The 14,667-nt window shown below is 37.2% G+C and overlaps 1 protein-coding gene across 1 annotated transcript in view; it reads right to left on the bottom strand.

Annotated features, from left to right (window-relative positions):
* Window positions 1–14,667, bottom strand: part of LOC140338619 (V-type proton ATPase subunit d 1) — a 48,305-nt gene that overhangs the window by 15,489 nt on the left and 18,149 nt on the right. Inside the window, exon 2 of the mRNA XM_072422901.1 lies at window positions 12,708–12,879. Within this exon, the coding sequence (XP_072279002.1) occupies window positions 12,708–12,879 (172 nt within the window). The remainder of the gene's footprint in view (window positions 1–12,707; window positions 12,880–14,667) is intronic.

Below are 14,667 nucleotides of genomic sequence, written 5' to 3'. Positions count from 1 at the left end.
CGTTAAAAGTAAATGAGCAAGGTTTATTTTATTTATTGTATTGCCCTATGTGTTCTGTGACTAAAGCAAAGAAAAGCTAAAGAATGCTTCATTTGCTTCAGTACGCAGCCTGTTCAAAGCTGGAGGAGACCCAGCCTTCCCGAGTTATCTTAACGATATCTTTTCTAGTTTTTATGTTGGACTACAGAAAAATAAGGCTTAATAATTAGAATTATATAGTCGATTTCTGATAGTAGGTGTGGTTGTGCAGTTTAGCAAAGAACACTGAGTGGGGTTTACAACACTTCATTCAATAAAATATTGTTTTGCCACTGCGTTCTGTTAACACCAGACATAGTTCTGTACTTGCAGGGTCTTCAAAGGGATAAAACCTGAAAAATGTGCTCCTACCATACATATGTTTTGTTTTTTTGCCATTACCTACATTACTTGGCATGTACTAACACCACAAATGAAAATACACTTTGTTCCCAAATATATCCCTTTAGACTGTGCAGACTTCTTATATCATTAGCTGATTGAAAGACATTTTCCACTCTCAACAGATAAAAGTACAGACGCATGAAAGCTCCAAGAATCACAATAGACCAGGAACTTGCCCTTGTCTTCTGTCCGATGTCTGCTTCTGGGGAAGAATACGAAAGTTTACAAACAGAAAATTATCTTCCAGATTTTTGGCAACAGGCAATATAAATTCAATAACAGTTCTGTGAACAAACTGCCCCCAACACCGAAGAAGATTAGGAACTATTTTGGATCTACTCTGCATAGGGATTTTTTGGAGAAAAAATAAATAAATACAAAGTTGTACATGTAGAAAAGCCTTTTACTGCTTTAAGAAAGCTGACATTTTGTACACCACATACACATATAGATGGATATACAAGTTTATTCTTTAAAAATATTCACTCACTTTCAGTGTCACTGACACCAGGACAAAGAAAATAGTGAGTCTTCCAAGTGAAGGTCACAAGCAGTAATATGCACTTGGCACTGGACTGTTGTACTCAGCCCCAGACCTCCAAGGCGAAGCTTGTAAGTGATCAGGACTTCATCTTCCTAGGTTAATTCACTGCAAGAATCAGTATCAATAGATATTCATTAAGCCTCCGGTACTTAGCCCACAATTGTACTTCTGAACAATCCAATGGATTTGAAGACCTTTCACTGCCTTAGACAAAAGAAGAATCCTGCAATTTAAAAGGCACACAAAGAAACCTAAAACCAGGGAAAGCTGTAAATAAGTATATGTGAATTTTTGCAAGGCTTTGTATGTCAGTTTTGTGGTCTAGAAAAGGCAGCCTGGTTCTTGATGTCCACAGCAATAGCAGCAGTAAAGCTTGGCCATGAACACTTGTTCCTGTCTACATACCAGACAATAAATGAGCAGCAGAAACCTTATGAGGTCATCCCTCTAATCAATCCACCAGATCGCATATTTTCAGACATCAAGGGAATTGACTAGCTCCTATAGCCGGCCTGTGCAGGGTAATTGACTGATTGAGACAAATTCAAGTACTTATAGTGCATATATATTTGCATTAAAATGTTTAATTGTTTTAGTAAAACAGAAGTGCAAACATTTTTTTTTTAATAAATTATCAGCCTCAACTGTAGCTTTAATTATGACCTATTACTGAAAGGTGATATAAGCTGCCATTGCTGAATTCTGAGTTAAATAAAGTATTAAAGGTTAAGGTTCAGGATCAGAACACCAACAAGGCAAGAAACACAGCAAAACTACATAATGTAGCAGAAAAAAAAACAGTGGTTCCTTGAGCTATGAGCATATTGTTCCTCTCAGGTCAGTCCAACTGACACCAATGATCATTTTGGCTATTCGTATGCTTAAAAAGGGTGACATTAACCCCACTGGCCAAGCAATGTAAGACACTAATGTATTGTGGACAAAGTAATTATAATATGGGTTTCCCAAACACAAAGTTATTTCAAGGATTACATGATGTTGCAAAGTTTGAGAAACACTGATCTAGTAGAAAGCTGGTCACTGTTGTTACAGTGGCTCTCATCCAGCTGATCCCTTCCTGGTGCACTCTCCAAGAAATAAGCAGGGATGTTCAGCAAACCCTCAAGAAGATCTGCAATGGCAATTTCCTAGGGCAGTCAGCTACACAGTTTATTGTTTTTTTCTTCATATAATTCTAAATAAAAGTAATAAATCCAAAGCTAGGGAACCAAGGTAAAAGTATGCAGTATGAAGATAATGAACAATGTTGCTTTTTATGTTCTTGATCCCATAGCAAAACCTGGTCCTTATGGCACAATTCCTTCCTTGCTTTGATCTCACATTGATGCTCCTGCTACAGAGGGGGAACAGACTGGTCCCTATAGCCTGTTTAGTCTTGCTGTGACCTCACTTTATTGCTTTGGCTAAAGAGGAAGTACTGATTGGTCCTTATAGCACTGTTACCTTCTTGCTGCTATCTCACCGTTATATGCTTCTGCTACAGACTGGGCTAAGGTCAGTCCCTGAGCAGAAATAATAAATGTCATCTAAAGTCCGTTTCAGTTTATTGCTGAACTAGCCAGATCAGATAAAGCAGTTCAGTAATCATTATTTTATTTTAAATGCACGTACATAAATTTGACCCTAAATCAGCCTTTTGCAGTCCCTATCAAGCAAACCTGGAGTGTGAGAAAAAAAACACAGCACAGGAGCCAATAGGTTCATCAGTGCTACTTTACTTTCACTGCCCAGGAATAGGCTTCGGAAGGTACAAAAAGTGCTCAGAAGAAATGAGCGGAAACAATACTGCAAGGAAAATTAGTATTAAAATGAATAAGGAAAAAGTTTATACTCAAGAAAAATGACACAGCAATAGGTTTGTATTTCAAATGCTACACAAAAACTAACTAGACACTAGAAACAGCTGTTGACAGAACTGTTGTCCAATTACTAATATTCCCATCTAAAGACTCAAAAACTGACTAAACATGTGATGTACTGCGGTTTCCAAGAAAAGATATAGAAAGATTTCATCCACCTTGGTCCAGACATTTGAGGCTGCACAGCTGTGGATGCTGCTTTGCTTTTATTCTCATATATGCTTTAAATTTGTACATTTATTGTAATAAAATCCACATTAATTCTAGAGATGCTAACAATAATATGCAAACAACACAAAGGGTAAATTGTAATAGAGTAAAAAAAACATTCTGTAAAAATGTCAGGCAAGAAAAGATGGACACCACTGGACTGAAAAAATCCACATGTGCAGACAGAATAGGCTCTTTGGAAAGTTGGGACCAATAATAATGGCTATGCCCCTTCATATACAAAATAATGAAACCATCTCAACCCCCTTCAGATGGATAATTAACTTCCAACTTCTCTCTTTTACCCAGCTGCTCCATTCCTTGGCAGTAAGAAAGTAAGAAATGACTCAACATCTAGTAGCACTGGACCAATCAGTGCCATCATAGAAAAGTTCAGGTCTCTGTATGAGCTGTATCTAAAGTGACTTTTACTCACAGAGGGCCTTTTTTCCTCACTCCTGGTAACAAAAAATTGGCTGTAGAGAATATTTTTCAACTTGGCTTACCACTGTAACAATGGCGTTTTCTAATCAACCTGCAGCCCCAAATGCAGGTTCTATCATCCTTGAATGCCAAGAACCACAAGGCATGAGTTCTCTGAAGCAGCACATTTAGGTATAAGCTTTCTTTGCATTATACCAGACTAAAACTGACAAGTCTGTAAAGCTTGTAGGATCAGTTGTAGGAGTACAGAAGTCAGGATTGGCGAGTAAAGACTGCCACTTGCACCCATGTTATTACGGCCACTGCCCCAACCACTGATTGCAGACTGGTGGTCCCAATATATATATACTGCATGCTGGTGTAGGAAAAATAGCAGCCTCAATCAATGACTTCCACTTGATGTTTTTTTTCACGAACTATTCCACTGGTTATTTCACGGACACAAATGGTGGGTAGGATTACTTGTCCAACCCACAACAGTGACTAGGGGATTTCTCTCAAGGTCAGCAAAGATTAGGTTTTTTTTATACTCATACTAACAATAATGTGTTTTTTCCATTTACAGACTACTGATGGTAGGACATTCTTTCTCCCACGGACCCTGTAATGTTCTTCTTTTCACTAATCAATACCTGAGTGTTTGTATCCTCCATCTGGCAACTGATACTATGGGACTTCCATTCAAGTATTGACTGCCGACTCATTCTTTCACTCTCGGACAACCAATGGCCGGGCATTATTTTTACTTCCAGTGACTAGAACATTAAAAGCCATTACGTTATCTACTCCTCACCACTGCAATCTGACTGTGCAGTATATAAATAACCCTGAGCCCTGCACAATATACCAAACCATGTTTTAGAATGCAAATTCTGCTAACCTTTGTAAGCTGTGCTCCTTACCAAGATGTTTATTGTCATTAGTCAGAAAGGCAACAAAGAGGTCATCAGTGACTAACACAGCTTCAATGATCCATAGCCAAGATGAAATAAATTGTCCAATCCATTAAAACCTGGATGACGCACAATGACGGACCTTTATGGTAAGGTGATTAGATAACAGTCTTTGTTGCAAAATACAATATCAAATCCTGTTCTAAGGTTACAGATGTGAAAGACACAACAAATATTTAGAAAAGGTTCCTATGAGAGGAAGAAACTTCCCCCAGAGTGATGTCATGATGCCAAAACCCATCCATTCTCCCATCACAGGTCTATGTACAGGAGATATGGTCCGCAGCTCTGCCTGGTACGCCCCCCACAGCGGGGTCCTTCTCCGGACCACTGGTTGGCGACCGCTGTTTTAGTCTAGAAACCCAAGATTAGGGTAGAAACCTAAAGTGAAACTGAATGCTTTAGCATGGCCTTAAAAAATCTGCACCTCCGTTCAATTAAAAATCTGTAACAAGGTTTGAAAATTGTTGGGTTTCACAATTCCTCCATCAAATCAATACAAAAGCTAGAGAAATTGAAAAAAAGGAGTTGAAAAACTATTGCCTTTAGATGGACAAGGAAAAGACTTGTCTAAATAAAACATATAATAATTGAGAATAATGCAAAAAGAAAGTAGTAGCAGTTTTTAGTGTGGCAACAAAGGCAATTGTATATATAAACATGATATGATAGTTACATAATGATAGTTACATAAGTACATGCATATCCATAACATTACTGTGAATGTTATAATGATAAACAATAAAGCAATAAAGATTTATTTATTTCACGAACATTGGATTCATTGAACTGGGTGGTTCTCACTAACTCCTGAGGAAGGCGATGGGACGAAACATGTCGAGACTTGAGACCTTTTGTGTTAACTATGCTTACTCTCTTCTCATCTTTGGAATTAAATCCATGGATTTGGTTAGGAGAAAAATGTAAAATACAATTTACCATAATGATGTGATTTGGATCATTAATGCTTTATTTTTTACCATTGTAACAGTCACAGTAATGCTATGAATATGCAACTATCACATGTTTATATATAAACACACAAACCTGTACTACTTTCTTTTTGCTTTATAATAAATTATAGGAATAAGGGGGTGGCCAACTACATTAACTTAAGAAAGAACCTTGCATTTTTTATTATTTACACTTATAATTGTTGATTCTACCAGGTTAAAATACTTAAGCCACCTATATTTAAAGTATGTTGCACATCAAGGTATGAAGCCATTGGGGAAAATCCCAGTTAAAACTTTTAGGATGTAACACAAAAAATATGCAAAGGTTTGGGGAGGTGAATATTTATGAGAAAAGCTTTAAAAATAACTTTGGCTCAAAAGCATAAAACGCTTTAGGTGGCAAAATCAGCCAGCCGTGGTACATAATTTTGTGCTGTTCATTTTTTTTTTCCCATGACAACAAATCTGCGACTCAAGAAAACCATTACTGCTTCTTAAATTGCTTTGATTCGAATAAGAACAGATTGCACCTTTGATCTCGTCTTGTAGCTGTGCTCATTTCAAGCACTATGTTAAAAGCCTAGCGATGACAGTTTTACAGAGCAAGATGACCAGATCTCTGTAAAACAGTCACCCTGTTCCAGGCAAACATTAACATATAAAAGATATCAAGGATCTTAGATGAGAACACAGACAGTGAACACATGGTCTAACATAACAGTGAGTTTTTCTCACAATGAATACTTTATCCATACAAACTGTAAATCGAGTGAATGACAAAACAGAATTATATGCTTTTATTTTGATATAAGGACAAATTCATTTATTACCAATAAACACTTTGAACAATTTTATCAGAAAGAGGCACCGTCACCTTGTCTATGCAGTGATTGGGGACATAATCTGTCACAACCAGCATGGAAACTTGCAATGTTGGAAACCTGGCAGAACAATGATTGGGCTTAAAGCTTTTCTTTTAAGTAGACTCATGGGGAAAAAAAAAGAAATGCACCCTCTACCCAAAAGTGGAGCAGTCACCGCATATGATGCACTCTTATATTGCTTAGCAATGTGATAAGTGGCTGCACCAACATGGACGTGGGCAGTGGAGCATGTTAAATCTACAGACTATGAAAGTTTGTTGGTATTGGAGCGAACCCTTGTTTTAGGGATCCCAGAATGTTCCACAGAATTCCTTACTAGCAAATCATTTGTTTTGTTCCCTGCACATGCCTCATTAAAATGCATATTACTGTATGCATTAACCCGATACTATGCCTCTTGCAGTTCATGTAATAGGTACCATTGCATATGGGGAAGGTATCTTACAGTCTGTGCACAGGATTGTGGCTTTTTTTTCAGATCACACAAGATTTTTAAACTTTACTAGGCATTTCTTATTTTATTTTTTGACCAGGACAATGTAATCAAACATAGGAACACACAAGAACAGCTGTGGTATTGCAGGAATCAAGGTACAAATAACTTTGTAAAGGTCCCAGAAATATTGAATCATACTTTTGATACCAGTGAAATTTCCAATTACTAAAGTGACCCCAGCTATACATGTTGCTGTTCCATATAACATGGCCTGTTAAAGCTACCCAGCAATTGCTAAAAACCAACATTTAATTCAGAAGGGGTAAAAAAAGGAATATTTTCCTTTGGCTGACAATTCACTTATGACAATAACCTGTTAAGGCTGCGTAAACACGTTCAAGTATTGATGCTGAAAAATTACATTTCATGAACACTGTATACACAGCCCTATTCTGTTCTATGAATAATGGAGGAGGAAGAACAAGCGAGTGGCACCCCGTTGTGCTCTTCTCTCCAACTCTATTGTGGTCGCTCAACTTTCTGTTCGTCGGGCGAACTGACTACACACGTCAGATTCTTGCCTAAGACTAACCTGACCGTATCAGGATTCATCTGACATGTGTACATCAGCCTTAGCCAACAGAAACAAATAATCCCAGTCATTTGGGAAAAGGATAACACCATTGTATATGGGAAGACTCCACAGAAAAAAAAATGAAATGTAGATTCTCACAGAGAATAACAGCTACTATTATAGGATTGCAAGAGAATAATCACACGAGAAAAGGAACAACAATATAGATCACCTAAAAGAAGGACTTTTGTTAAAAGTGTTTTAGTTATTAAAGTAAATATGAGAAAAATTCTTATTACAGAAGAATAAAAAAATCTACCTAATAGATTTTATTACTATGTTTTGTATTCATATTTTAAACCATTAGATTAAGCATGAAAATCTTTTTTCACTTTATTGTTCTTCTATATTCATACCACTTGTTTTAAAGGCCTTTCGTTTACAAAGTTCAATATCTCAAACTGGAGGTTTTAGTTTAATCCTACTCTTGATACAACTGAAATTTCACTTTAATTGTATAAAGTTCATGGTTGTTTGGAGTGTACTTTTTTTCTTAACACACTGATCATTGGTGTTCAAGTTCAAAATAATTAAAAGGTTTCTCTTGTCCCCTAACACCCGTAAAAGGTGGCGAGAAACGTGATCTGAACTTGAATTTGAGAAGCACATTTAGCATCTGGAGCTATTTCGTACTATGGCAACAAAACAATACTACTGAATTGCACAATGTCAATTCACAGGGCCAGACTAACAAAGATGATTTTATGTTCCAATGTTACTAAAGTAATGCAACAGGACAAGATTTATTTAAACAAGAACATTTATAGTACCTATGCCAATTAACATATGATCTTCTAACTGTAAAGTGTTTGCAAATAACAAGAGACCTTTTCTTAAAGAAGACAATGTGTTGTGTTCTGATAATTTGTATAGCTATGAGGAGAGATTATCTGAACTGAATCTATTCTCCCTTGGGGATATGATCACCCTGTATAAATATATAAATGGTCCATATAGGGAACTCTCTTCCCAACTATTAACTTTAAGGTCAGTACAAACCACAAGAGGGCTCTGTTTGCACCTGAAGGAAAAACAATTTAAAAATTTAATCCCCGGATTAGGGGTCTGTGGGGTCTGTGAGGTCTGTGGGGTCTGTGAGGTCTGTGAAAATGTGGGATAGGCTCTCTATGGAAGTAGTTTCAGCAACTACTATAGATTGCTTTAGGAAAAACTAGGTGCTTTTCACATGCATATTAAAATTTAGTAAATTTAGTAATTTAATTTAAAGTAAAGATGACAGACAGACTGTTAATCCAGGGAAAATCCGATTGTCTCATGGAATCAGGAAGGAATTTTCCCTGTTGGAGAAAATTGTACCAATGTTTTTTTTTTCTTCCTCTGGATCAACTATGCCTATAGGGTTTCTATCTGGGATATGTTTATTTCACTAGTGGTTGAACTTGATGGGCTTTTTGTGGACTGGATGTCTTTTTTTCAATGTGACTAGCTAAGTACCTAAATTTGAGGTATCCTGCAGTCCCCCTACTGCAGAATTAGGACTTGGAAAGGGGTAAGTAGAACAAAGGAACAAAGAGTGCCCTGACGGGGGAGAAAGCTGAGAGACAGAAATATGCTTCTCTTTTTACTATCCAGTCACAGGTTGGGGGAAGAACAAAACCTGTAAGTGCAGCCGATTCCTCGGAAGGAAATCAAGGAAATCATCTACGTCACCAACTTTCACAAGACCTTCAACTGAACGGCGATCTTCTTCGGCCATTGGATGACCACTGCCAAACATTGAGCTGAGCTCTACATGCATGTGAGCAGAGCTAACAAGAAGGCACTAGAAGTCACGGCTTTATTTTTGACACTACCTATCTTTTTTGTCAAATACCACTATCACCTAGTGCCTTTTTTTTTTTTTAAATTTAGATCCACTTTTAAAGAGTGGTCTCATCCGTGTGCCAATAGGGTAATATCAATTCCTTCTCATTTTGGTCAATCAAAGCATTTTATTTATAATTTACCTATTTTGATTTAAAAAAACTGAAGGTTTCATGTCTCATTCAAATTGGCATGTGTATGAGCAGCATTACTAAAAAGTGAATTTTGGAAAGCTAATAAGAAATACCTTGACCAGGGACTGTATGAAGCAATAAGATTTAAAATGCATACCATCCAGTGTATCAAGTATAAAGAAACACTAGTGCATGGGGTGTTCTGAAGCGATTGTCTCCCGCTACTCTGTATCATTGCCCACACCTGTAACTTTGCTCGCAAAAGCTTTTCTAATGCTTACTTATGCTATAAATGTCTCTGAACATACAGCTCTATCAGTGCTAGATGTACACACAAAAACAGCCCTTGGCACTGCACTCACTACTCAGGACAAGCGCTGGGGAGCCGGCCTGTGTAACTGTGGCTAATTATGAACCACAGCTATAAACTTTTGTCAGTGAATAACTTGTAGTTCTGCCAGCTGGACGGGGTTTGCCAAGCTGTGGGAAAATCAGTTTACTTACCAAGTTCTCAACCAGAGCAATTGGCTCAGGCCCTTTCAGGATTTCAGGCATCTAGCTTACATGTGCACTTACATAACTGGATACTGAAGGAGACATCCACAGACACAGCTTTGCAATGTATGAGCACATGAGAACACATGGGAGCAATATGCAATCTGGAATAACCCATGGGTAACAGTAAAAAGTCATATATCATTAGTCTTCTTGCGCTATTGCTGACAACGAATTTTTGATGACTGTGTATTGCTTTTGTTTGCAGTATATTTTTCAAAAGAATGTAAAAGGTCTCAAAAGAGGACCAATGCTTAGTTCCAGCACACATTTAAAGAAGACTTTCCACTACAAATGAAAGGTGCGCTTAAATTCTCTGTACCTCCTATTCAAACCAGGTAAAAATTAATAATACATACATACATACATACATACGGTATATTTAAAACTATATTTACCTTACCCTAAACCTTATGCACTAATGGTTGTGGCATTCATGCTCTTCAACTATGTATTGCAGAAGATGAAATCCCTTAAGAAAAACACTCCCCGCTTTTGCAGAGGGGATTTCTCGTGAGATTTCAGTTGTTCTGCACTCCACTGGATTCTTTTCAAAAAGCTAGTGGTATAATCCTAATCCTAAATGAAGTGGGCAGAAAATGGTGGTAGAACAAGAATAATTCAGATTCTTTTAAAAAGTTTTTTAATAATAAAAAGATTGGGTGCTTTTGGAATGGGGATAGACTTTCCACTGTAACTTAAAGTGGAACTAAGGTTCCACTTTTAAATTGGTACGATTTCTGGACTACAACAATGCACCTTAGGATACGTTTCAGTCTTAGCATAAGACGAGAATCTGACCTCATACATGGATCCGTCCTGGCGGATCCACGAATGACCGTAATTCAAGTAAAGGGGAGAGAGCGAAGCGGGGTGCATGTAAATCGATTGTTCATGCATCTTTCAGTCTTTTGTAGTTGGAAAAGATTGTGTAATATCCTTTCCAACGATAAAAGTCTAACGTGTGTACATAGCCTTACTTGCCCGTTCGCTCTGGGTTTCTGTCGAGAAGCTGAGCTGCACATGTACACCGTCAGCTCTGGTTGACAGGGAAGCCTGGCATTCCCACCTTCCCTTGCATGTGCAGTGATAAATGAACTCCAGCATGGCTGAAGATCATCTGGAAAAGGAAGAATTGAAAGAAGATGGCAGCTCCTGGATTTGGAACATGGGGAGGTGAGTTAGCCGGGTTTAGTTTCGCTTTAAAGGTAAAATTTTTATCAATACACTGTGATCTCCTAATAAATTTTGCAAGGAGGCAGCCCTATATTATGTATTATTCTAATAATAAATAAATCTAAAAGGCGCAACATAAGCTCAACTTTAAAAAAAAAAACAGTACTGTTAAAATTACAGAGCTCGAGCAACTGATGAAGTCAAAGATGATGTAACACAAAGGGGGGACTTATTTATAATATGTTTCAAGTAAGCTAAATCCGGGCAAGTATGGATGAGAAGTCATGCACTCTTCTAGCTGGGCTTCCATTATATGGCAATCTTTATTAGATTATCATATAGTTAGCATATTTATAGAACACACTAAAGGAAGTTATCAAATCCACACTAAAGGAAGTTATCAAGTCTTATTTTCACATCACTGATACTTAAGTCAAGTTTAAAGTGACCTTAATCAACTAGAAATAGCAAGTGGTTAAACTTGAAATCTCACTTAACTTTAAAATAGAGAAAGGTTTGATAAGGAGAACAGAACTAAAAGCTGAGATAAAGATATGTACTATGTCAAAGTTGTTTTAATACATGGACGATAAAAACAATCATTATTTATGTTGATGATTTATTGTAAAGGCAATTTAAGTCAGGGATAAAATACAGATAAGTTATGAATCATAAATATCCAGAATGTCACAGACAATGACAACAACAAAACATAAAAGGTATTTTCAGGATAAATGATAAGAATGCTATACAATAATAAAGAAGTTGTCAATCGCTGAAATTAGTGACTATTTCTAGTGTAACAACAAGGGGCAACTGGCAGGCAGCTGAATGCCCCAAACATGGGGACTGAATGTGAGCTCATAGCTAAATGTTAGGGTTTCTTTTCTTCTAGTGCAGTTTGAAAAAGCTTCACTAGGTTGGACTGTTAAAACAACCATAAAATAAAATCTGTAAAACCATGAACTGGGGCTTCATGTGCCCCGGGCAGCCCTAGAATCCAGAAATCTCAATATGCCAATAATGATTTGGATGAGGAAATTGGAGATTATCTTAATTACTACAATCATATTATTGGTAACTTTCTCGCTTCTGGTTTTACTTATCAAAGTTGCAAAGTTTTAAAGCTCCTAAGATGCTACATCAATTGAGAATGCTCTAAATACATGCCATTTGAAGGTTTATACTTTTTACTGTATGGGGTAAGTTTTTTAAAGACCAACAGCAGCAAAAACTTTAGCCCCCCCCCCCAACAGACATGGATAAAGTAAATAGTCCTGTCTCATTTTTTCCATTGATTAACTTGACACCGTTAGGTATGTCCGCTCACCTACTATTTCCTTTGACATCAATACAATAATTTATGGAAGTGGTTATCAATTGCAAAAGATCTAGAGTAATAATGGCAGGTGACAGCTTATCCACATTTATACTAAAGATGATGTGTTTTGTTCTAACAAATCTGCCCATTTTATCTCTTCTTCCTCTGTCTACAACTAAAGTCAAGGCTTAAGCCTAAACTGGAATTTAGCTTTATAATCCAAAAAACAGATGCCATACTTGGGTTTTCACACAAAAACAATTCATGACATATAGGCATGATCACATGATTACAAGGGAAGAAATGTCAGTCTGAATGATGTTCTTAGCTTACGTGATGTAATCCAAGAAGCTGGCGAGTGGCTCATACGATTGGTTCCTCATGTGTCTGAACTCCACAACCATCTTTTCCTTCAGCTTGTCATCAATAACAGAAACGGCAAGCGGTGAAGCTTCGTTGGCCAGAAATGTGCCATAGTCTGTGCTCTGAAGATGTAACTTTAAATCTGTGGAACAAGGCAGACAAGAAATCCAAAATCAAATCTAAGTTATTCACCACTTTTTTGCTCTAATTAGCAATTCAACAATTTTTCTGTGACGCCAACAGGCCAAAAACATGCCATTAGTACATTATGTTGGAGCATATGTATTATGGATTAAACATAAATAAAACAAGGATGACATTTTACTTCTGTGTTATCCTGCCCATCGCACAACAGCACACAATTACACAGCAAAGTATAGAAATGTGTAATGGGAAAGTGGCCTGGTTTGTTGAAGGAATATTCTGTTTGTGGCTACACCTACAAGGAACCGAGTGGTCAAAGCACCTAAATGTCTCAGAATCAAGTTTAGGGAAGAATAATAGCATCTCTCAGAGTCGACAGAAGTAGATAATGGGAAGAATGCGATTAGGAGGGGGCTAAAGATACTATAGTAAAAGTAGGTAAAGATGCAACCATAGAAAAAGTAGGTAAAGATGTAACCGAGAGGTACCCATCACCAAAACCCTGCTGTATGCATGATCAAAAAAAAAAATAAAGTGCTTGGTATTGCCCAAGGTAATTGTGAAGTTGTTTAGAGTGAATGAAGTTGATCCAAAAACACCAAGTGTCAATTTTTCTTATGCCTGATTTAGGGCAACAGTCCTCGTGGGTACCTAGTTGATGCCTTTAATCTGGTAAGACTGTTATGGCCAATACCTGTAGATTTGTTTCTTCTACATTCCCATGCACTAGCCATAGGTCCTAGAATAACAGAACTAGTTGTCATTCAAATTAAGTAAATTGGAACACGTTTTCCTTTCCATAAAAGCGTAGATTTTTTCTAGACTTCCTAAGAAACGATAAGGTGCCAAGGTACAGAACACATTGACTGATTTACTCATTTCCCATCTAAGCCTCTTGTGCCCACTGCAAGAAAAATTCTAACATTTCCTGTTAAAGCTTTAAATAAAATCAGAGTCTGAGTTCTACATGTCAAAGAACATTAACTTATATTTTTCCAGCCAGATTCTAGTCCTATGCAGCCAGATGAGTAGCAGAGAGACTCGCTGCAATTTACTGTACACTTACTTGGCAGAAACCGGAGAGGCTCTGGAAATCAAAAATCATACTGTAAACATTACCACAACTAATCAAAGTTTAGTTTGGGGTGTTGATTACCGACGTCTAACATTTCTGTGAATGTTCTGAAATTTCCAGAAAACAGCTTTGGTACAATATCTCATATAACCATGTCAGATCATTATGGGTTTGATTACTGTTGCCATAAGGTCACCACATTAGTTTCCAAAGCACAGGAACATAAAGAGAATAAGATTTGGCTTAAGTTGAAATGAGAAAACTCACCCTTTTTATTTCACCCAATTATTATGACTGTTGAGAATAACTTATAAAAAGTTCTTTACTTACTATCTCAAACAGGAATTAAAACAGAGGTCATCTAAATCCGACCACTCAAAGGATGGGATGGTGTATGGGCCCAAGTACTTAAGAGGCCAAAACAGGTCACCACTGACCCCATGATTGATTCAGCAAAGACCGCTCCCATATTTTCTTCCCAGATAGCTATCTAATAATAAAAAACTAAGGGGTTCACTTGTAAAAATAAAAAAAAACCTGCAAACATTCTCTGCAGGTAAATTTTTTCTAGTGCATGTGTTTTAAAATAAAAAGCTCCAAAAGCTCCTGGAAAGGTACATAAGAACCACTACATTGTTGCAGGACCAATTGGTAAATATCTTTCCACATTCAAGTGGGCTCCTTCTATATTGCTGAAAAAAGTTCACAGCT

The sequence above is a fragment of the Pyxicephalus adspersus genome, chromosome 9 (assembly GCF_032062135.1).
Source record: "Pyxicephalus adspersus chromosome 9, UCB_Pads_2.0, whole genome shotgun sequence".
NCBI lineage: Eukaryota > Metazoa > Chordata > Amphibia > Anura > Pyxicephalidae > Pyxicephalus > Pyxicephalus adspersus.
This window is presented reverse-complemented; position numbering and strand designations above follow the sequence as displayed.